This window comes from Leptidea sinapis, chromosome 25 (genome assembly GCF_905404315.1).
Source record: "Leptidea sinapis chromosome 25, ilLepSina1.1, whole genome shotgun sequence".
Classification (NCBI taxonomy): Eukaryota; Metazoa; Arthropoda; class Insecta; order Lepidoptera; family Pieridae; genus Leptidea; species Leptidea sinapis.
In genome coordinates, this window is record NC_066289.1 from 9,699,457 (window position 1) to 9,724,666 (window position 25,210).

The following is a 25,210-nucleotide window of genomic DNA, read 5'->3' on the forward strand; positions in this document are numbered from 1 at the left end:
TGTTGTAAAAGCATATACATCGCCCGACGTACTAACTCGACTTAACCGACTAGGTAGGCATAACAAGTTTATATTTGTTCCTCGGGTTAACATAATGATTGTCACATTTTCTAGCAAATTCCTTAATGTGCCTATTGAACATTATCAAGAATATCTTGAGATGCAACCAATGAATACAACAGTCAATATACCATATTACTATGAAAATACCTAAAGTAAACTAGTCTAGCGCCGCATCTATGTCAGTTAACTGTCTAATTTTTTAACCGTATATGCTGCATAACAGGTAAGCCTATTCGCCAATCCTTCATCCAAGACTAATATAATGCCAAGAAATATAGGAAATTCCACCGGTTATACCACCTCTTCGTTTAATAAAATATTCCCATCTACATTTTTGACATTTGGTGCGAATCGTCGAAAAAACGTCCAAAATATATAAAATTTTCGCCAAAATAATCCTTAGCAGAATAAGAACTGTACTCGATAAAATGAAAACCAACCCCGTGAACAAGCTAGCTTTAGAAGCAGTTATCCAACAATAGAATATATAGGTACATGTAGTCAGACAAATAATGGAAAAGAGCAAATAATATGATATGCCGTCCTTCTGTTTTTTATAGATTACAGTAAGGCCTTTGATTCTATTGAACATGACAGAATATGGCAGGTGCTAAAAAACCAGGGAGTGCACAGCAAATTTCTTTTAAAATGAAAATAAGGGACGAGACTAGCAGGATGTTGAGCTGGTTTTTAATTGATACGCCCTGCCAATTGCGTTCGTCACCTTGAGACATAAGATGTTAAGTCTCATTTGCCCAGTAATTTCACTAGCTACGGCGCTTTTCAGACCGAAACACAGTAATATTTACACATTACTGCTTCACGACAGGAATAGGCGCCGTTGTGGTACCCATAATCTAGCCGGCATCCTGTGCAAAGGAGCCTCCCAGTGGTTAATAATCATAAAAATAAAGGTTATAAGGAATGCTTGAATAAATATTATAATATAAATGTATTATTTTACTTTTAAACGTAAACGTATGCAAGCTTAGAATCCTTTATTGCGACCGGAAGAATTAGTTGAACAATTTGCTGAGCTTTACAATTATACTTCATCAGTTTATTAGTGAGCACGCAACTCCTAGACTTCATGTATTCATAAAGCAATAATACCTACAAAATTCAAAATTGTTTATGATTTGAATATAAGTGCCTTTTGTATCTCTCATATGCTCTGCAAAAGAGAGCTGTTCGTGCTATATATCAGCTTGGTTATAGACAGTCTCTCAAAGAAAAATTTAAAGAAATAAATATTATGACTGTTCATTGTCAGTACATTTATGAAAATTTAATATACGTTCACAAAAATCGTCACCTTTTTGCTCTTAATAGTGATCTTCATTATTATAACACTAGAAATAAGGGATTGCTTGTAACTAATTCTAGTAGGCTTCATAAGATACATAATAGCTTTAAGGGTAAATGTATACACTTCTATAATAAAGTCCCAGACACTATTTTTATTGAAAAGAACGCAAAAAAAAAGAATGCTGGGAGAGTCTTCTTGTCTTCTTCTTGCGCCGCTTCTTCTCTCTCAGAGCACCATTTGTTTCCGAAGCGGTAGTAGTATCTAGTAGTTATTAGAAATGACATCAAAAAGAATTCTAAAGGAATCAATTTTGAGAAAATAAATTCCTTTTATGCCTTTATCATACCCTAATCACCTTCTCATAAAATAAACCAATTAATTAACTATTTTATTAATTAAAATTAAAAATTTTATATTTTATGCCTTGTTCTGTTTAAACAATAAAACATTGATAAACAAGTTTTAACAGTGGCTGATCCCTGTGGTTTTTCTTTATATTTAATTTAAACGGAATATATAGAGCCTAGGTCTACGCTGAAATCTATACTTAGTTGCTGGGTTGGCTTGGGTTTGTTGGTTAATGATTTTTTTTTAATGTCACAAGTATAATGAAAGCTAGAAAACATAAAAGTTTCTTGACATTTTTTTGACGTTTGTCGGTTGGTATAAAAATGATAAACAATAAAATACTATATCAATACTATATATATACTATACCTCTGAATGATAGATAATAAACTGTTAAGTTGTATAAAACTTTATTCATCTAGAATTCATAGTTTCTCAACCTTATTTTGCATACCGCCCACTTTGAGAATATGTTTTTTTCTAGAGTATTTTCGTGTATTTTTTTGCCTTTTTAGACTATATTTTTTAATCTACCCACGCCTCATCTGCGCCCTCTCAATGCCCCCTAATTTTCTCTGGGTCTTTTACTGCCCGCCCGAAAGTCTCAAACCTACGTTGAGAACCTACGATTTAGATCATTCTATATCTTCAAATCAATTATTATGTACTCCTGTTGTCACTGCAGTCCTTGTGACGTTTCGATTCTTTACTTGTTTCGATGAAATTTTGGATCATCTCTGGCCTATTTTGTAGCAATATTAACAGTTACTAATTGATCTAGAAGTATTTCAATGAGTTACTTTTTATTACATCAATTTGACAAATGTCATAAAATGTTTAATGGTTTAGGTATATACTTTATAAAATAAATTATTTAGCAGCACTTTGGATTGCCCTCGTATAATGCTGATATTAGCTCTGATAAAGTCCAGATCGTTGACTTGACCAGCTGCATTGGGGAGTTCGTGCCTTGTGACCAGGTGCAGTCATACTGCAAAGTCCAAGGTATATTTTTAAAAATCGTACTGATAAGTGGATTTACAATATCTAAATCTCAAACCAGATGGCTGTCCATCTGTGATCTGGTGGGAGGCCTACCAACACTACAACTTCCGGTACGTGGTCGCCATTCGAGGATTTTACCGGCCCAATGGCTGGCCACTGCCACTTCAGTTTCACAAGATCGCCGGAATAGGATGGATGAGGGCAGCGCAGGACCGATCGTCATGGCGTTCTTTGGGAGAAGCCTCTGTCCACCAGTGGACGTCTTCCAGCTGAAGTGATGAAAACTCAGACAGAACTTCATACACTTTGGCTGAAAACTTCACAGCTTCTTTACAAAAATTAAGCTCTGTGGCTCGATGATAAGACAACTCCCGCGAAATAATGCGACGATTTATGTATTATTTCCGACTCCATATTCGTTTTTAAACTATTGTATCTTAAATTATAGTTTTATTTAATTAACTGTCAGACGCGTCAACCTCAATTCAGTTTTGATATTTCGATTGTGTTTTTTTTTTGTTATTATTTTATTTATTTTAGCAATTTTATCTAAATTTGTGTGTGCCAAGTATAATTTGCGTGCGACAAGAAAACTTTTCAAACAACAGTTTTATTTACGAAAAAACTTACGCGTAATTTTAAAATGTGCAAACGGCTCTTTTTCAAGCACAATAGCGAGCGCCAAGCTACTTCTTTTTCCCGCATGAGTAATACAAATTTAATTTCCCAATAGTCCCAATATGCCTTTGTCGGATAGTTTGAACAAGAGTGGTCTCTTTCGAAAACGTTCAATACGTTGTTGAAATACAAAAAACTGGATATCTCTGAACGTCATATACGGCCGTTCCCAATATACTATCTACATATAGAGATAAATTACTAACTTCTACTATCAGTAATTAGCTGTCAATAATCTGAAGCTGTCCCAATATACCCGATAAGTCATTCTTATCGCCTTATATTGGGACGCGTGATTGCAATTTCCATACAAACTTTATATCGCTGGTAAGCTATATGTCGTTCCATTGACAGACAGCGTGCACGGATAAGGTGTGTTACCATCGATAAGTGTATTGGGACAGAAAAGTCAACGATAGTTACTCATGTAAGAGATAGATTGCATATTGGGAACGGCCGTTAAGGACTGCAATTTTTTGATACTTATCATGCTTAATGTTTCAGACATCTTTTAAACGAACCTATGCTAGATTATGTCACCATATAATATAGATACAAGACGTTTGTTTGAAATCTTTTGTTCACTTATAATCCCCACTTGTCCCTATATTTCATTCGAAAGCAGTATTCAACCTAGATTGCGGATTGATGTGTGAATATTCATATAAAATTTTAATATGTTTATTATATTATAATTGCTATTTATTACGGAGAAGAATTTATTTATTTGTGCCAGTTTAAGTTCAGGAGTTTAATAAGAATAAAATATATTAATATCATCAACAATATAAAAAAATATATAAAGCCGAGGTTTATAAGGCAAAATACGAGTCTCATCTCTATCGTGTCCTATTTGATCCTAAAACTCCTATATATCTCAAGGATTAAGTTCTCACCAACTATATCTTCGGTCTGTCTTTAATCTCTTGCTTTGTACACCTGTTCATAAAACTTCCTTTTTCAACAATTCATTTGCTGTGCAAGCTGTTAACCTATGGTATTCTCTTCCCTCTGAAATCAGAAAGGCTCAAACTCTCCAATCTTTCAAAACAATGCTTCATAATTATTATTTATTACTGTGACAATTTCATTACTAGTTCTTTTCTTGGAATTATTTACTGTATGTGTATGTTTAAATTATATGCATATCGATAACACCACCTTCTGTTATCTTTTCAACTAAAACTAATTCATTACAGGTTCCCTGGTAGAAATCGCTCTTAAGCGATAAGGCCGCCGATTGCTTTTTGTAGTCTCAATTTTTGTTATGTTTAATTATTTTGTGATGTGCAATAAAGATATATTTCATTTCATTTTACGAGGTTTATTTTTCTTTATTCAATAAGCCATATTATTTACAGACTGTTAGCACTTTAGTGGACTCTAGCCGACTTTATAGCTCGTAATAGCTCAGTCTCATTCAATACCCACAAAAAATTATGCTCAGTGCGCCGAAATATGTTTTTACTTCCCCGCGTTATATGTGTTATACGGGGCATTGAAATGGCGTAATATGAAAACGCGTTATAAGGCGGATTACTGTAATTAATTCAAAGTGAGCGTTGGAGCAATCAGTACAAAGATTATGAAAATAGTTACGAGTATTAACAGATCCATGCTAAAGTGATCATGACAATATATATTTGTGTGCATGATAATATTTAGTATCGACCGCTCTTCTCACATGAAACTCTAATATCGCCTCACCGAATCTATACCTACATTATACATGTAATAAAATACCTAGGTAACACTGAAAATGTTTAGAAAATGAAAAACGGCTTAATGTAGAAAGTTGCCAATACTTTTATTGTTTTTCGAAGTAATCTCCGTTCCTCTCTACACATCGTCGCATTCGATGGAACCACTGAGAAAAGCAGTGGGCCCATTCTTCCTTAAGGGTCTCTTCTATGGCCATTTCGTACGCTTTCACTGCATCTTCAGGGCTCGTAAAGCGAATACCTCGAATTTTATCTTTAGTTCTTGGGAATAAATAAAAGTCGCAGGGCGCGAGGTCAGGACTGTATGGCGGATGTATCATTATCTCGATATCTGCCATAGTCAAATATTCAACAGTCCGTTTTGCGGAGTGCGCTGAAGTATTGTCGTGGTGAAGGAGGATCCTGCTTCGTGGGCGCTGCTGTCGAATTTTTTCTAAGACAACAGGCAAACAGCAATTGACTTACCAGTCTGCAGTAACTGTACTTCCATATTCTAGCATAATTGTCGCGAAATGACCTTTCCGACCAAAGAATGAGGCAATCATCTTTTTTCCTTGACTTCTTCCTTTCTTTACCTTAGTTGGCCGATCCTCGAAAGGAAACACCCACTGAGATGATTGTCTTTTGGTTTCGGGTTCGTAGCAATATATCCATCTTTCATCACCTGTGACGATGTCAAATACAGCATTTGAGTCACCGCCGTTGAACTTATCTAACATTTGGCGACACCAGCCCATGCGAAGGTGTTTCTGGTCGTCGGTTAAAGTATGGGGAATCCATCTGGTACAAAGCTTACTGACGCCTAAATGTTCATGTAATATTTTTTGAACTTGACTCATACCAATGCCTAGGCTTGCCCGTATCTGCTGATAGGTCACTCTCTTATCTTCCTATATCATGCGTCGCACAGCTCTTTAGTAGTCGCTGTTATAGGACGTCCCTCACACGGATCATCATTGAGATTGCTACGTCCACGCTTAAACTCGTTAAACCAATTGTAAATAGTGGCACGAGATGGGGCTTCATTAAGAAATGCTAATTTGTAATTGTAATTAATATATAAATCAAATCAAATCAAATCAAAATATAAAATTGTAATTAATTGTGTTAGATTCATTTTCACGTGTAAAAAGAGTTTTAGATTTGCCGCCAATTCACAAAAACAAATGACTGCAATATACTGCATTAGGTTACCAAAGAGTTCATATATATATTCAGAGAGAGAAATTGAAATTCAAAAAAAGTTTTCATAAGCAATGTTTCTAACTGGCTAGTTCTAAACATTTTCAGTGTTACCCACGTATTAAATATATCGTTGTCTTGTGTCCATAATACAGGCTATGCCTAGTTTGGGGCAAGTTAATTTGTGTAAAAGTGTGTCAGTATTTATTTATGTCCCGTAGACCGTATTATATTACAAGTACATATTGGGAAGAATCTGGAAACTATACATTTGGAATTAAATCATAAAAAAATTGTACGAAACCCTCGGTGAGCGACTCCGACTTGCATTTGTCCGGTTTTTTTATATTTTTGTAACAAAACAAGTTTCCATGAGTAGTCCTAAATTAATTTACACTTGCCAACCCTAATATCAGTAGCGAAATAGTTATATTCAAGTGTTGTACATCACGCAGGTAGACTGTGTGCGGTCGGTAGTGTAGGATAGATTAGAGCGCGTGTGAGCGAGGGGACGCGCTCGGATCGCTAACTGTAAATAAAGATATCCGCGGAGCCTACCGTGCCCGTACGATCCCACGGGCGAACAACTCATCGCTATGTTTGGCCTCGATTTTGCACTAAATTTCAACTAGTAGCACGTATTAAGGTATAAAATTCGTGAGTTATCACTATCACTACATATTATAAAACAAAGTCTGTCTGTCTGTCTGTTCGCGATAAACTCAAATTTTTCAACCGGAAACAAACAAATTTTTTATACAGATTTTAGAATAGCGCGGTTCTCGAGGAAGGTTTAAGTATATAATTTGTTATGTTTATGTCTACATTTACAGGGGGTTTTTAATGGTCCGCTAACTTTAAACAGCCGCTAAGGAGTGTTTTTTCTCATTCTGACTTAGGTCAATAGAAGAAGACAGAGTGAGAATTAGCAATGCTTTAAGTTAGCAGACTATTATGAATAAGGGGGTATATGTATACAACTAACGATTTGTTGGATATAAGAACAAAATTAATTCTGAAATAATCTATAGTGGAACTGCGTATCTTATATAGATCTAATGAAAAGTGCAAGATGTGCCATCATTTCTAAATATTCTTAAAAATATGATATCTATATCCATTTTAAGTACCACTTTATAACGGTAATGTAAAAAATAAAATGCTCGCAAAATACCTTTATTTATTTGCGATGTGTGTGGATTATTGCATCTACTTCACTCATCATCATCATCAGCCGGAAAACGTCCACTGCTGGACAAAGGCCTCCCCCAAAAATTTCCACGACGATCGGTCGTGCGCTGCCCTCATCCAACGTATTCCGGCGATCTTGACTAGATCGTCGGTCCATCTTGTGGGGGGCCTGCCCCAACGGCCATCTGTCCGTCGAACTATGTGCCGTGACCACTGCCACTTCAGTTTCGCAATCGTTTGGACTATGTCGGTGACTTTGGTTCTCCTACGGATCTCCTCATTTCTGATTCGATCTCGCAGGGAAACTCCGAGCATAGCCCTCTCCATTGCACTCTGAGGGACCATGAGCTTTCTCATAAGGCCCATAGTTAGCGACCACGTCTGTGTACCGTAAGTCATCACTGGCAACACACACTGGTTGAAAACCTTCGTCTTTAGTACTTTACTTTACTCAATAATTCTTAATTAACTCATAATGTTATATGTAATGCATTGAGTATTTGACGTGTGAGTATTTTTGTTGCATCACTTTACATAAAAAAATATTATAAATTATTTGTAAAACGATGAAGCAAATGTAGATGTTGATTAAAAAGAGTGGCAATGAGTTTCTTGCCACTTCTTCTCTTTAAAGCTACATGCAAAAATCAACATTTTCCGAAGTAGTACTTTTGACATTATTAAGTCTTATTTCCTTGACCTACATGAATAAAATGATTTTGATTTGATTCTTAATAGATTTAGATTTTAATTTTTAATCATGGAAACCAACACCTTTTTGAAGTGAAACTTCTTTAGAATCGTTTGGATTTCAAACTGGATGCCACGGGAAAAACGACAGGTAAGAGACACAAATACAAAAATGTGTAGGATGAAGCCGGCAAAGAATGGGACAGAAATATGCATACTATTTTATTTTTATGTATGACGCGAGTAGGTATACCTTAATATATTCTTATGTCATACGCACGACTTATAACTGCATAGACACCAGGAGAACATAAATATGGTAGCGGTGTTAGTAATTTCTTTCATAGCGGTTGAAATCATGTGTCATCCTAGCAACATGTACCAGGACTTCATATGCAGTTTAGAGGTTCATGCACAATGCAGGTTTCACTTCTGACATGTGTACTTTGTACACATGCATTTTTTTTTTCTTAATTGATTCTTGTTCAAAACTTTTGGTTACAGTTCGTGCCTCCTTGATTGTTTGAGTTTTGATTTTACACATAATTTCAACTGCATTATAACCACAACAATATTATTTTCTAGTTGGCATTCAACAAGATAATACACGTGTTTATGTCACATTAATAGAACACTTGGCACTAGAATAATAATCAACAATGTACCGTAATAATTCTGACTGTTCAAATTTTGGTAAAATAATTACATACTGGACATTTTACTCTTAAATGCATTATTTATTTCTAATTTCAATAGAAAATATCCGTACGACCGAGCCTTGCTCGGATTTTTAAGAATGTGCAAAACTTGAATAAAATAAACTTTATTGTAGCTGTTTCTCATTAAAACATGGATAATACTACATTTTTTAAATTGGAACCACCCGAAAGCACCTGTATACTAAATTTTCATTAAAATCGTTGGAGCCGTTTCCGAGATTCAGATTCTATATATACAAGAATTGCTCGTTTAAAGGAGGTAGTACCTGGACGACCGAGCTTTGCTCGGCTTTTTAAGAAAGTACAAAATTTTAACAAAAAACAAACTAATAGAATCTTGATTCTCGAACCGTGGTCTCCTACTTTCCGGTTCGCCCAGCTATTATAGTCTGGTATATAGTGGCGAAATTTACCATTGTATTTTATATTATTGTAGCAGTTTCTCATTAAACACGGATAAAACATTTTTTTTTTAATTGAAACCTTGCTAGATCGATTTCTCGCCCCCGAAACTCCCGGTATACTAAATTTCATTAAAATCGTTGGAGCCGTTTCCGAGATTCAAATTATATATATATATATATATATACAAGAATTGCTCGTTTAAAGATATAAGATAAGATATAATAGTATTACACTTACAAGCCTATTATTGTCAAAGTCAAATAAACTTTATTCAATCAGGCTTATATTATGCGCTTTTGAATTGTAATTATATATATTTGTTTTTATACTAAATCTACCATATGTTGGGAAAAAGTAGAGGTCGTGAGATGAACATACAAGAAACTCAACGGGCATTCTTTTAAATGAAATAGAGTATTTTACAATGGCTGTAATATACGAAAGAAATAAGTCTGTAAGTTGCTGAATCTAATTTTATACAAATGATTTAAGTTTTCTTTAGTGTTAAGTCCGCCAATATTTGTTTTTAAAAACAATTCGACACGTGTTTCGCCTCTACACGAGGCAACCTCAGGACGTGTTGTCTCGCCAAAATCTGGCACGAGACTGAATCTCTCGAGAGAATGATCTCAGTAGTCGAATTGTTTTTAAAAACAAATATTGGCGGAATTAACACTAAAGAAAACTTAAATATTTTGTATAATTATGGATTTCCGCAAAATACCGCCTAATTCAATAAATTTTCTTGAATCTAATTTTTTTATTTCTATTATATTGACACACTTACACAAATTATCTTGCCCCAAACTAGGCACAGCCTGTACTATGGGATGCAAGACAACGATATATTTAATACTATCTACTTACTTAAACATACAAAAATACACATAAACATCCATGACTCGGAAACAAACATCCATATTCATCATATATATGAATGCACCTACCGGGATTCGAATACGGGACCTCTAGCTTAGTAGTCAAGGTCACTAACCATTCGGCTATATGGGTCGTTAAATATATGTTTCGTGTTCAAAAGTTATTGAGAAAAGCTTTTTGAACTTTTCATTTCTTTCCACTCCACCAAGATGAAGTCACGGTCACTGAATTAAAATTCTGTTTTTTTATATTTTTTTATTAGTTAGCAATAATTTTTCAATAGAAATAAAAGGCATTATAATTAATTAACATTATACTAATGTATAAAAAACATAACTTTCTTATTTATATTTATATTATAACAATATAATAAAATTAAGATTGAATTTTTATATTTTCGTGTAAATTTTAATGGGAGGCTCATTTGCACAGGATGCCGGCTAGATCATGGTACCACAACGGCGCCTATTTCTGCAGTGAAGCAGTAATGTGTAAACATTATTGTGTTTCGGTCTGAAAGGCGACGTAGCTAGTGAAATTACTGGGCAAATGAGACTTGATATCTTATTTCTCAAGGTGACAAGCGCAATTGTAGTACCGCTCAGAATTATTGGGTTTTTCAAGAATCCTGAGCGGCACTGCATTGTAATGGGCAGGGCGTATCAATTACCATCAACTGAACGATCTGCTCGTCTCGTCCCATATTATCATTAAAAAATTTAGATACACACTCCTTAATGGTGCTCATAGAACATCTTGGTGGTCTCTTCTTTTTCTCATAAAAAAATAAATATAGTATTGTAGGAGAGCAGGGGCTTTTTTACATATTAGACGGGGAAAATAGGCCACTGGTTAAAAGGTATTTAATTCCTCAAAATTGACTCCTTTAGAATTATTTATCATGCCATTTCTAATATACTAAATACTACTACCGCTTCGGAAACAAATGGCGCTCTGAGAGAGAAGAAGCGGCGCAAGAAACTCTTCCAGCATTTTTTTTGCGCTCTTTTAATCACATATACAATATTGTACTGTCATTGCTATTGCTATAAAACAATCATAATCTAGTCCCAGGCTGTCAGATCACTTAATATTGAGCTAAGGAGTAGTAGGGTTTACGACAGAGCTATTTTTTAATAAAACATTTAAATTTATTTGTAGATAATGCCTCAACAGTGGCTGTATTATAAAAGTGTTTACATTTACCCTTAAAACTATTATGTTAATACCAGATACTGTCGCTAAGTAATCAACAATAATATTCTTTCTTCCAGATACGGTGTCTCAAGATGCCGCTCCAAATACGAAGGGCAGGCGTGGTCTCCTTCTTGAGGGAGAACCTATTGACGCTTCTGACCATCATTGGTGTTGTCGCTGGCACCTTGCTTGGCTGGGGCCTTCGGGCGACAGGCTACGAATGGACGAGACGAGAGGTCATGTACTTCCAGTACCCCGGAGAGCTGTTCCTGAGGATGCTGAAGTGTCTCATAGTTCCGCTGCTGGTGTCGTCCATTGTATCTGCGATAGGTTCGCTGGATCTTAGTCTTTCTGGCAAGTGAGTATGAGTTACTATGCAATTAATAACTGAAACATTAAACAACCACAGACTAGTAAAAAAGAAGGACTCCGCGCCGTCATATTTGCAAGTGAAGCACCTTTATGCTAGTGTGTGTGCGGTTTCGGGGTATACTAGTTACACAATTTTTTCTCCCTTAAATAATCGTATATCCACAAAGACTTTTATAGTATTGTTTTCACACTTAAGCACAACGCAGGACGGCATTTTTAAAATATTATTAATATACGCAAACTGATCTGTCACAGACGATGACAAATCTCATAATGGCGGCCGATCGGCTTGTATTAGTGTAAATGTATGCGTGAGGCTATGTATTTACACGTTTACCGGCTTGGTTTGGTGCCTTACTGTTATGTATTACGGAGTCCTTCTTATTTTACTCGTCCGTGTAAACAACGTGTCGATTTGATACAAAATTCTAACTACAATTAAACAACGTAACATAATGTTCGTATTTTGTTCGTATTTACTTATAATATAAGGGTTATATTTCACCGGGACACCAATATGGCGAAACCAGTCGCCAGAGTTACTACTTAGTCTCCATTTGGTTGCGCAACCAATTTGGTGGAGCGACCGGCTCGGACGCATCATGACTCTGGCGTCTGTATGGTGTCAAGTTTGGTAGCTTACGGACACCAATGTGGCGGAACCGGTCGCCACTATCAACAATTTTTTTTTATGACAGTAAATTCCGCTTATGGTAATTGAAACGCACTGCCCATTGAAATGCAGTGCCACTCAGGATTCTTGAAAAACACAAAAATTCTGAATGGCACTACAATTGCGCTCGTCGCCATGAGACATAAGATGATAAGTCTCATTTGCCCAGTAATTTCACTAGCTACGGCGCCCTTCAGACTGAAACACAATAATGTTTACACATTACTGTTTCACGGCAGAAATAGGCGCCGTTGTGGTACTCATAATCGAGCCAGCATCATAATCAAAGGAGCCTGCCACCAAATGTATACATCTCTATAGAGAGTTACACACCTGGTGTCCGATTGGTTGTGCAATTTGGTGGCGCAACCAGCTCGGAAGCGTCATGAGTCTGTATGGTGTCCGGTGTGCCACTGTGGAGTCTCAGTGTAATATAGCCCTAAGAAATTAGACGTGATTATAATAAAGAAGTTAATATATTTTTTTTTTATTCAGGGTCGGTCTCCGAGCCATTATCTACTACATGACGACCACGGTATGCGCTGTGATGCTCGGTATCGCTCTCGTGACCACCATCAAGCCTGGCCGGAACTCGGAAGCGTTCAGCCAACCCGCCGGGACCAAACTTACTAAAGATGTACTTACGGCCGATACTATACTCGATTTAATAAGGTATGCCAGTGAATAGTATAGTAAAAAGTTATTAGAACTGACATGAGACATTATAAACTTTATTTGTAACTTACACTCCAACAATCTGGTTGTATAAAGTACTGATAAACAATCATTCTTCTTAGGTTTTTCTATATGATACGACATGAGTAAAAAAAGCAGTTAGGTACCACCACTTTGAGTTCCTCTAATATGGCAAGAAGTGAAGAAAAAAATACACGAAAAGCAAGATAAATATGGAATTGCATAATGTTTTTCAATACATTAAACCATGCTAGAAATGTATTTTTATGCAAATTTGCTTCACGTATTTTAAATTTATTTTGTTAAAAAAATTTATTTAGCTTATAACTGGTAAGTTTTGAATATTTGAAAAAAAATGTAAATAAATTACAAATTAAAATGAACGCAATAGGTAATTATTAAATTAATTAATTTACATAAATTAGCCTTAAAGATACATTAGATTGAATTTCAATAATATCTATGTATATGTTAAAATAATAAAATAGTCGTACCAACTCCGACAAACGTTAAAGCCGTTTTAAACAGATAAAGTATATCAAAACCATTGCATAGTTTCTAGAATTAAGATTTATTATCAAGTTACTTAACTTTTTCTTATTTAAAATGTTGAATGTACCAAATTAGAATAACCAACCTAGAATTAGTAAGTGCAAATCAATTGTTAATGTTAACTTGAGTTATTGTTGGTACATCTAGAATAAATAAATAAATAACTAATGAATAAAAAAAAGGTTAAAGATGCTATAAGAGCGCAAATCACGGGACTCGACATCATCTTAATTAGAAAAAAAAATGTCAGTAAGTGATGTTTTTTTTTCTAATCCTATTTAAGAAGTTTTGGCTGCCACGTACTTTGCACCCGCAGGCTGTTTTCTTGAGTTCACTATTTCAGTAGGCAGAGATCCTGATGTACTAGATTTAAGCGTCTTTATTTTAACCAAGGCAAATTAAAAAAAATGTGTTCGTGTAATCTTAACCCGCAATTGCAGAAAAGATCATTACTTTTTTGTACTCTTTGATTGATTCATTTGAGCTTTTTGTTTTTATAACCTCATATTTTGAACAGCATTTAATAATTTTACCGAGAATTTTTTGTTTACCAATAAATAAATAACATGTGACATCAATGAAAGAAATCTTAGTAAAGGCTAACAAAAATAACCAGTAAAAGTAGTCGATTTGACCGCCAAACACCGACTCTACAAACCACTAGACTCCGAATATATTTGCAATGCAAATATATTCAGTCGACCAATGGAGGTGAGTTGGCGAAAGATACTGAATGCTCATTGGACAGATAATCACATCACTGTTATTGTTCAGAAAATAATCAAAACAAATCTGTTCACAGTATATTCCTAAAGCGGTATCTGAAATACAAGATATAGATTCACCAGTGGAAGGCTCCTATTTTTGCCGTGAAGCACTAAGCATTACTGTGTTTCGTTCTAAAGGGCGCCGTAGCTAGTGAAATTACTGGGCAAATGAGACTTAACATCTTATGTCTCAAGGTTTCGAGCGCAGTTGTAGTGCCGCTCAGAATTTTTGGGATTTTCATTAATCTTGAGCGGCACTAGATATATAGATATCTATGGGTTACAAGATGCGTTCAGCCAACTGGTACGTTCCAGTATTGGAGCTGCATAAAGTACTAGCGACGTGCGAAACCAAATGATAATTGTCTATTAGAGCGCGCACGTGAATCGAGCGCCGTGTGACAATTCCCGCGTCACTCTTCATCACTCCGCTATTAATACTGCGCCCTAGATACAGTGTTCATAGGGCTCGTACTCAACAAATCTAATATATCAACGCTGAAAAGTATTTTCGATAATAGGCATCACGTAACAGGGAAGTGATCTCCTTTTTTGCCGACCATGGCGAAAGCCGTACTGACAGTCGTTGATCAACTGGTGACCTTCTAGGTATACCAAGAGCTGGTGGTCAATTATGCTCTCCATGATTTTGCAGGGAGGTAATAGCAATAGGCCTGTAGTTTGCCGGATCCGAACTGTCTCCTTTTTTGATTGGATTGGATGGACAAGGGCTGACTTCCGTAACGTAGTCTACGTAGGACTACGCCATTTGAATAAGAGTGCCGGAATAAGCGCGTTAGCACCGGCGTCAACTCAGGGGTCACACGTTCTAAGCACGATTGGAGAAATGCCATCTATCCCGCTCGAATTCCTGACGTCCAACGAAAACAAAGCTCGCCGAACAGTTTTCTGTCCGAACTGTACTCTTGGGTTTCAATATACAAAAAAAAAATACAGAAATTTAAGTTCTTTGTGTTATTAGGACCAACGTCTCTGGAGTTGGATTCTTAATCACGTTCATAGTCTATGGAAAAATACACTTGTAGATTCTCGACCCTAATTTGATTGTTCCTGTATCAAAGAGCAATGAATCATTGTATAACGCTGTCGTTAGGTGATTATTTTCTTCGTTGGCAGCTCAAGATCGCTGCAGGTCGGCTATTTGTTACCTCTAAGTAAAGTTATTTATTTAAAGGTAATTCGCCGACGAAAAGGAAACGGAAATTTTCAATTTATTCGTATTAATGTGTTAGGTTCCGATGTCTTATTTGATTTAATTTAATCTTTTTACGTTAGTTTCAGGAGTACCTTAGAAGTCGAATTTTCATTTGACTGGACCCCGAACTGTTTATATCCTACACGTACCATTTAAATTAAAAATGTGTTGTGGCTACTTAGTTTATAATAAACAAAACGGGAGAAATTTACTGGATAATGCAATATGGATATGCAATAATTGTAAATATAATTGAAATATTTTGGAAATACTTGTTTGTATAAATCTAATGTTTAAAGTTGGCTTATACTTTTTACACAGCTTTTCTTTAAAAGGCATAAAAGGCATTTATTTTCTCAAAATTTAGTCCTTTAGAATTATTTTTGATGTCACTTCCAAAAACTACTAGATACTACTACCGCTTCGGAAACAAATGGCGCTGTGAGAGAGAAGAAGCAGCGCAAGAAACTCTCCCTGCATTCTTTTTTTGCGCTCTTTTCAACAAAAATATACAATATTGTACAGTCATTTCTATCGCAAAGCAAAGTCTTTAGCCTCTCTATACCTTATAATACTAGTTTCGATTTATATCTGTGGCCCAAAGGCACACGTGGTTACTAAATAGCGGAAACATGACCTTAGTTAATGGAGTCTTCAATAGACGACCGCTTCTGTGTCTTATAATCTGTTAAGGACGTTCGTCTATCACTCTATGCTATAACTAGTGCTGACCGGGCAAACTGCTCATTGTATGAATCATTTCTACTGCGAATACATAGGTATTTCTAAGATAGTAGATAAAAAATCACCATAAACCTTCTCCGAAACCCGCTCCATCTTATGGCATAGTATTATTCAGATCGGTTCAGTAGTTTTCGCAGCATAACTGTAGGAAAAAACGACTCTCCCTTTATTAGCATAGATTAGTCACGCTATCTTCATTTTCATAACTATAAATGGTTGAGGATTAAAATTAACACTATTTATTGTGTACTCAAGTTAAAAAAAAACTCCAACTTCAAATTCATTGCCTTTCTAGGTAAACTTTTTCAAAAAGTTTAAGGTTGACAGGACTGGAAAATGTAATTGTCATAATTATAGTCACAGTACACATGTGTCTACTGTGTTATAGTTAAATCTTTACGACCGTTCCCAATATTCAGTCTATCTCTTACTTCACATAAAAATCGGAACTATCGTTGACTTTTCTGTCCCAATAAATTTATCGACGGTAATTCACCTTATCCGTGCACGCTCTCTGTCAATGGGACGACGTATAGCTTACCACCGATATAAACGTTGTATGGATATTGCAATTCACGCGTCCCAATATAAGGCGATAAGAATGACTTATCGGTTATATTGCGACAGCTTCAGATTATTGACAGCTAATTACTGACAGTAAAAGGTAGTAATTTATCTCTATCTGTAGATTGGGAACGGCCGTTAGTTAATTCAGTTTAGCGCCATTTATTGTCTCGGAACTAATTTTTCTTGTAGATTGAATGTATATGAAAAATATTGTAGATCCTTAAGAACTTGGTAAAGTTTTGAAATAATTGTTTTTACAGAAACGTATTTCCTGAAAACATAGTGCAGGCAACTATAGCATCATATCGAACCAGACTCGCCTACGATGTAAACGACACGAGGGCGATTAAAGGTAAGTATTGTTACTCGTATTGGTAAAAGTATGTTTGTCTTTTGAAGTTATTATTAGGACAGGCAAAGGGTTCAAGCCCATACAGCCGTATTCATTATTAATTAATTGTCAAAGGCATCTTTGCAAGATTTTCACAACATTGTTCTTTCTAAGAACGTAGAATAGAACGAGGAATAAATCATTTTAATGATTTTTGCTTCGTTAGGCCAAAGAAGTATAACTTTCTTGTGTGCATACATAAGTTCACACACACTTTTTTATTTGTTTCATCAAAAAATAATCATTCAAACTAAAGAAACTTATTAGTAATTTGAATTGCATCAGACTTTAAAATAATTCATAATATTATATTAACTATATTTACAAAATTACATTAAATTAAAACTATCGATACGCGGGAGTATATCAAGAATACTGGCAGCATTTCCGCGTTGGATAGCAAGGCTGACCCGTTGACCAAAATAGCTGCCAGGGCTTGGGTTCCCATAGCCCTATTGATGCGCGTACTTTGTACATTCTCAGTGCCTTTGGCAGTCGAAGCAGCAGCCCCAGCACCAACTGCCTTAACTTTAACATGAGAAGGAGCCAGAGTTCCACACCAGCGCCCTTCCCCTTGGCCAAACCACAAGGGTCATTCCATCAAGACGCTTGCCATCGCAGCGGGTATACCATTTGGCTCTAAAACAGCTAGTATATTAAAAGAGCGGCAAATGCATTATGGACTACTTCATTTATTGATTTAATTTAATCCTATCAATTACATTTTGTTGCCTATTGGCTGTACTATAAATGTTAGGAAAAATGATAGGAATAAAAACACTGCGATGAGATTACACTTGATTTTAATACTATGAGCGATAACAAACAAGACAAGTACGTACATTACCAATGACCATTAGCAGAGAACAGGAAGTTAAAGGGCTGACGTCTATTTGACATTACATATGTCACACTGAGCACAGACAAAATAAACTTTTAGGTTGCGTTTACATTTAAGCAATAGCTTCAACAATAAACTGTTAGGAATCTGAAATTCCAAATCAATGTATTAAAACTATATTTAGATTTACTAGAGCGACATCTCAAGTCAATTTCCTAATATGCAAATATTGGGGTTGATAAGGTTATCAACTGTAAAGTAGATCCTGTAGATGAAGCCACAACCTGAGAGTTGAACTGAGCAAACAGAATTTTATAACGAGGCGGTACTCGAACGGTTAGCTCAGTTGGTTAGAGCACCGGCACGGAAAGCCGGAGATCGTGGGTTCGAATCCGGCATCGTTCATACAATTTTGTTTTTCAAATTTTATTTGTGTATTAATCCTAGAAGTGAGGGTTATCACTTTAAAAAAAACAATAACATATTGTTTCAAACTATATTTATAAACTTTGAAGACTTATTAAACACTTAAAACTCTACCTACCTTTTATAATACAAGCAATAATTATAACACACTAAGCTTTATTTGAGTTCTCGTGTAGTGAGTGGGTCACCGTTTAACATAAGCTCTTGCTCTTGAAAACTCTCTTGAGAGGCTTGAGACATGTAAAACACTTTTTCGTATGCACTACTTGAATTTTAACTGTGCACCTTTTTAAATTCAATCGATGATAAATTGATGCTTACCTATTTTTATATTTCTTTGGGTGAGATTTACTGAAAATCGTGTGTATTATTCTATAATTTTAAAATTTTATTAACATGCTAACGGATTTTTTTTTAATTTGTTCTAGAAATTGCCTTGCATACCTTTCTAGAACATGTTTTTTTTTTTGTTGTCTTATCATTGAAATTGTTATATCTTTTCCAATTCATATAAATACGGCTTCGAACACCGTAGGTATATCCCACAGAACAGTTTAAAGAGATCTCTTTAAGCTGTTCTGTCGTAGATCCATTGAATAATTCTATAAAAGTTCAGTACAGATAGAAACGTTTATATGATGAATATTAATGTTTGTTTCTCAGTCATAGATGTTGTAATATGTTTAACTATATATATTGTATTAAATATATCGTTGTCTTACACCCATAGATGTTGTGATATGGTACAGGCTAAGGCTAATTTAGGGCAATTTGTGTACAAGTGTGTCAATATTTTTGAAAAAAATAAATGTTATAGGACATAAATATGATAGGCCAATCATATATGGTATATGGTTATGTTAGAAAAAATGTATTTCGTATATTTTCAGGACATTTGGAGACGTACAAAATCGAAGGGGATTATCAGAAGGGCAGCAATGTTCTCGGTCTGGTCTGCTTTAGCATCGTGCTGGGAATCACACTTGGGAAGATGGGGGAGAAGAGCCGACCGCTGCAGAACTTCTTCCACACCCTCTCTGAAGCTATGATGATCATCACTGGATGGGTTATTTGGTATACTTAAATTGAGGCTGTCAGCGCAGAAACGGTTAAACCCACACTCTCCTCTTCTGTAAAAAATGCGCAATTAGTATAAGATTCAAAGGTTATTTGGAGTAACATTAGTTAACTGAGTAAATTTAAGGATTACATGATCAAACAAGGTTTGTCTATTTAGGAGCTTTGTTTATTTTTGTAAAAATATCTTATTGTTTTTTTTGGAAGGGCTAAACAGTCCCAAAAGTACTACCTTCGTTTTCACACATTGGAGGCTTAGGAAATGCGCTAGAACAAATACAGCGACTACTATAGATTTAACGGAATTCAATGCTTCGTAAAAAGTCGATATGACAATATGACAGAAGTGAAAATAAGTTCAAAGTGAGGTAAATAATTCAACCAACCACAAAATAAAGTGCACAGCGCGACTGAAGAAGTTTAACTTCAGATATTATCTATAAAATGTTTTATCTTTAAATTGAAAAGCGGTGCGATGGTTGATAGTTGAACAACACACTTTTTCATATATTATATATATTTTCTTTCGCAATGAGAACATAATTACTATGGTCTATTGAACTGTTTAGTGCTGCTTCGACATTCAAGTAGTGTGGGCACATACGGGCTGGCTCTAACAATACTAGAAATTCTAATCAAAATGTGAACCTGAACCTGGGACATAATAAAAATTCAGTAGTAAAATTACAAGTTGTTCAAGTTAATAATTAGATAATAATATCATTATACCACAATTTAAATTAAATGATGTTTATTAAAATGCTACGCCATCTAAAATTATCTTTTGGTCGGAATTATGTATAACGTTCTAGAGCTAGGTTTTTTTTATGGAAATACGGTACGAGACGAGCAGGACGTTCAGCTGATGGTAATTGATACACCCTGCCCATTACAATGCAGTGCCACTCCGGATTCTTGAAAAGCCCAAAATTCTGAGCGGCACTCTAATTGCGCTCGTCACCTTGAGACATTAGATGTTAAGTCTCATTTGGCCAGTAATTTCACTAGCTACGGCCCTTCAGACCGAAACAAAGTAATTCTTACACATTACTGCTTCACGGCAGAAATAGGTGCCGTTGTGGTACCCATAATCTAGCCGGCATACTGTGCAAAGGAGACTGCCACTGGTACGTGTTTACGTGGTACGTATTGTCTGGTTGGACGACAAATTTGCGAACTTTAGTTTAAACTTTACAAAACCGAGAATGGCATTGTTTTGGATATCTTCTTTATACGTTAATAATACTTCTTTGTAAATTATTTATTCCTTTTAATTTTGTCGTGGGTTCCGCCAAATCTGCGCTGACTGCCTAAATTGCAAAATTGTCTAAAGCCCCGATCACAAATTGTATATCGATTTAAGTTGAAGTCCCTGCAGGAGTTGCATTTACTTGACTATCATGCTATTACTGTGTGATCACATCGAAGTGGCCAATATAATAACTCTACATTTAAGCCACCGTGAAGGAGTAAAAAATAGTAATTTGCATCATCTTTAATTTCCAGATATAAATTGTCTGTTTATAGGAATTGAATTTTTGTAAGCGAACCACAGGCTGGTTATTTTAACCCACATCTATTTTGAAAGTAGTGTTGCCTGTTAAAAATCAAGTAGTGTTAATTAAATGAAGTTAATTCCAAGATATAAGATCTGCTTTAACCTACCGCTGGGAAGTAGACATTCATAACCATCCTAATTTACTGGGTAGGATAAATCTAGTAGATAAATTTTAATAAAGTCGAGTCTTTTACAATTCCTCCCCATGTAATGTAAAACTACGGCATAAATACCACGAACAAAATATAGCTACACTCTTTCTTCGGCTATCGGAAATGGTCGGCTAAAGTTTCATCCTATATGTATACTTTTTTTTATGGAATAGGAGGACAAAGGAGCGTACCTGTTGTTAAGTGATCACCGCCGCCCTCAATCTCTTGCAACACCAGAGGAATCACAGGAGCGTTGCCGGCCTTTAAGGAAGGTGTACGCGCTTTTTTTGAAGGTACCCATGTCGTATCGTCCCGGAAACACCGCACAAGGAAGTTCATTCCACAGATTTGTAGTACGTGAAAGAAAGCTCCTTGAAAACCGCACTGTGGAGGACCGCCACACATCCAGATGGTGGGGATGATATCCTAACTTGTGGCGTGTCGTCCGAAGGTGAAATTCGGCAGCAGGAATCAGGTTAAAGAGCTTTTCGGAACACGTGACAAATGCGGTAGAAGACACACAAAGAAGCGACAGCTCTACGCAACGCCAAGTGATCCAGCCGTTCACAAATCAAATCAAATCAAATCAAAATCAGTTTATTCAAGTAGGTCACGAAAATGACACTTATGAATGTCAAAAGAAATAAAATATTTTTCTTATTGAATCTACCGCACAAAGCACGGGGTCCCTGACAATTGACCAATTATGGGATTATCATTGTATCTTTCCTTGCAGGCTATCGCCTTTGGGTGTGTTTTTCTTGGTCACAGCCAAGATAATGGAGATTGAATCGTTTTCGGAGTTGGTGGGAAGACTTGGAATGTATTTCATGACAGTTCTTCTGGGTCTGTTCCTACACGGTTTTGGCACGTTGAGCATATTGTTCGTGTTGGCGACGAAGAAATTGCCGTGTCGTTATATTGCAAAGATGGGACAAGTGATGGCAACAGCTTTTGGTACGGCGTCCAGGTAACTGTCAATTTAGATTTATAAGAGTGCGAAGAGCCCATTTTGTTTATTCAGTTAATTCAATTAAATAACAGACTTATATATGCTTATCTTCTTAATATATAGAAGTTACGTGACACGTTGTTTGTCCGCGATGGACTCCCTAACTAATGAACGGATTTTAATGCGAGTGGAGTGCAGTTTAGTCCAACTTGAGAGATAGGATAGTTTTTATTTCGATTTGGGACCCATAATTATTTTTGTTTCCAATATTTGTTTTGTATGGACATATTTTCTGTGAGAGAATTTGTTGACGCACGGTTTGTCAGTTCTGCTGTGAAACAATTTCATTATAACAACAAGGAGCATATGTTATGAAAAATTATTGACGAATACATAAAAACAGTATTTTATTTATTATTTACAGAACAACGTCTGTCGAGTCAGCTAGTTTACTATAATATGTAATAGTACAATACAATAATAATATATTTAATTAGCAGTTAATACAGAAATAAAAAAATATATACTAGAACAAAAAACTTAAAACTAAAAACCTTAAAACATATAATATAAAAACTGATATATATTATTAAAAGGAGTCCCTTTAGGCAAGGTTCCAAATATACTTGCAGCGTTCCCCCTTTGAATAGCTAGACCAATTCTTTGTCCGAGGTAGCTGCCAGCTCTTCAGTCTCCTGTGATGTCTAATTATAATAATAATAATAAGCCTTTAATTAATTCCAACAACGTTCAAATACATAATAATATAATCTTAACACTACGCGTATAATATAAAATATAAAAGTTATGTTATTGGAACCCCAATGCGGGTATAGGCCTCCTCCAGCTACTCCATGTATCCCTCCTCTGTGCTTTTCCTCTCCATTCTGTTCCTGCTATTTTTATTATGTCATCTACCCATCTTTTTCTTGGGAGGCCTCTTTTCCTTTTGCCAGATGGTCCATCCCAAATTGTCGTTTCTATTGTCCATCTTTTGTCCATGAATCTTGCCACATGACCTGCCCAGCGCCACTTTTGTGTTACAGCGTACTCAAGAGCATCTATCAAATTTGTCCTTTTCCTAATGTTGTCACTTCTAATCTTTTGAATTTTTCTGATTTTCAACATACTCCTTTCCATCGCTTTCTGGCAGGTCGCTAGTTTTATTTTTATATTTGTATTGTATTTCTAATTTTGTATGTCTAATTATATTTAATTATTCTACATGCTATTTACTTTTTAAATCAATATTAATCTATTTTATTCTATGCGTATTATAAACGTGATACAGAAAATTGTTGTAAGATCCATATCGACAAATCTTTTTTTTCGCGTGAACCTAATAATATTATGATAAAGACTTATTATTAAATGTTTGCCAAAATATTGGTGTCAAATTCGCGTTTGTAACAATCATTATCGACCAGTGGTTTTTAAAGTGATTGTTCATATAAATCATAAAAATAAGGGGGCAACTCAATTACTACGTACAGGAGTTTCGCATTAGTAGTTATCTTATTTGTAATTTTATCATAATTATTGTTCTAGTTCGGCAACAATGCCGATAACTATCGGATGCTGCGATGAGATGGGTCTTGATCCTCGCATAACGCGCTTCGTTATTCCTATTGGCGCAACGATCAACATGGACGGCACCGCACTATACGAGGCAGTTGCTGCAATTTTCATCGCGCAGCTGAGGAAAGTTGAGATGTCATTTGGGAAGATTGTTGCTGTGAGGTGAGCATATTTGCCATCCCAGCAGACACCCATCTATGTTTTGGGGATATCAAAAGATTATTGGGGACAATCTGTGGTTGAAGCCAATTCGCAATACCATATCATAATACACTATTGCAAACCAACTTCAAATCTACGATAGTCGATAATATATAACTTCAGCTTTGTATTCAGCAATATTTGTGGCATAAATAACCGAATGTATTTATCATTTAAAATTGTATACTTATTGGCAAGTGTCTGTGCCATAATATTTTTGCTAGATCGTACCAGCAATTGAAACTGCTGTATAATTATATCAGTTAATATCAATAATCATCTTTAAGATGGCGAGGGTAGATCCAATTTCAGCTGCTCTCAGCAATGTTGGCAGGCAATCACCAAGTTAAAACTGACCTCTACTATATGCTACTAGACTGGCGGCTGTCAAAGTGCTTTTGGGCCTGTTTGATATTCGCCATTTTGGCGCTGTTGGCTAATCGCTACAGAGAGAGTCTGCGGTACTAAAAATAGTGATGACAACCTCAGCAGCTAAAAAACACTGATAGAAAATAAAAAATTATGTACGTTATTACGTTTATTCCTGAACTATACACGGAAAACCGACCAAAATTAATTCATAATGCAAAAATATGTCAGAGTATTGCACGCTTCACTCGCAGCCATTTATACATCAAAATTAGTTCTCTGGACGCTCGTGAGTGGCGCTTCAAATAGGCACAAAATATTTGCTGTCAAACATATGAAACAGCCTGTCCAGTTGTATTTATACAGGTCAATGAGTTAATCACATTATTTTCTTCAGTGTAACAGCTACAGCAGCGAGTATAGGTGCGGCTGGTATTCCACAAGCAGGACTGGTTACCATGGTGATGGTACTTGATACAGTCAACTTGCCCGCTGAAGACGTCTCTATCATTCTCGCTGTCGATTGGCTCCTGTAAGTAAATCACTTTACTGCGACTTAATTACTTTTGCACATAAAATATATTTAGCGTTGATTTTTATCAATAATAAGATATAATAATAAAAATAAGAAAGTATCCGCGCTTTAATCAAGATGTTCGATAGTCATCGAGTCATATTCGAATAATACTTA

General features: G+C 35.7%; 1 protein-coding gene across 2 annotated transcripts in view; it reads left to right on the plus strand.

Moving 5' to 3' along the window:
• Positions 1-25,210, plus strand: part of LOC126972171 (excitatory amino acid transporter 3) — a 35,591-nt gene that overhangs the window by 6,239 nt on the left and 4,142 nt on the right. For both annotated transcript variants that reach the window (XM_050818776.1, XM_050818777.1), the window contains exons 2-8: positions 11,465-11,745; positions 12,928-13,104; positions 17,235-17,326; positions 19,523-19,706; positions 22,156-22,389; positions 23,920-24,111; positions 24,917-25,051. In XM_050818776.1, coding sequence (XP_050674733.1) covers positions 11,480-11,745; positions 12,928-13,104; positions 17,235-17,326; positions 19,523-19,706; positions 22,156-22,389; positions 23,920-24,111; positions 24,917-25,051 — 1,280 coding nt within the window. In that variant the 5' untranslated portion in view covers positions 11,465-11,479. The remainder of the gene's footprint in view (positions 1-11,464; positions 11,746-12,927; positions 13,105-17,234; positions 17,327-19,522; positions 19,707-22,155; positions 22,390-23,919; positions 24,112-24,916; positions 25,052-25,210) is intronic.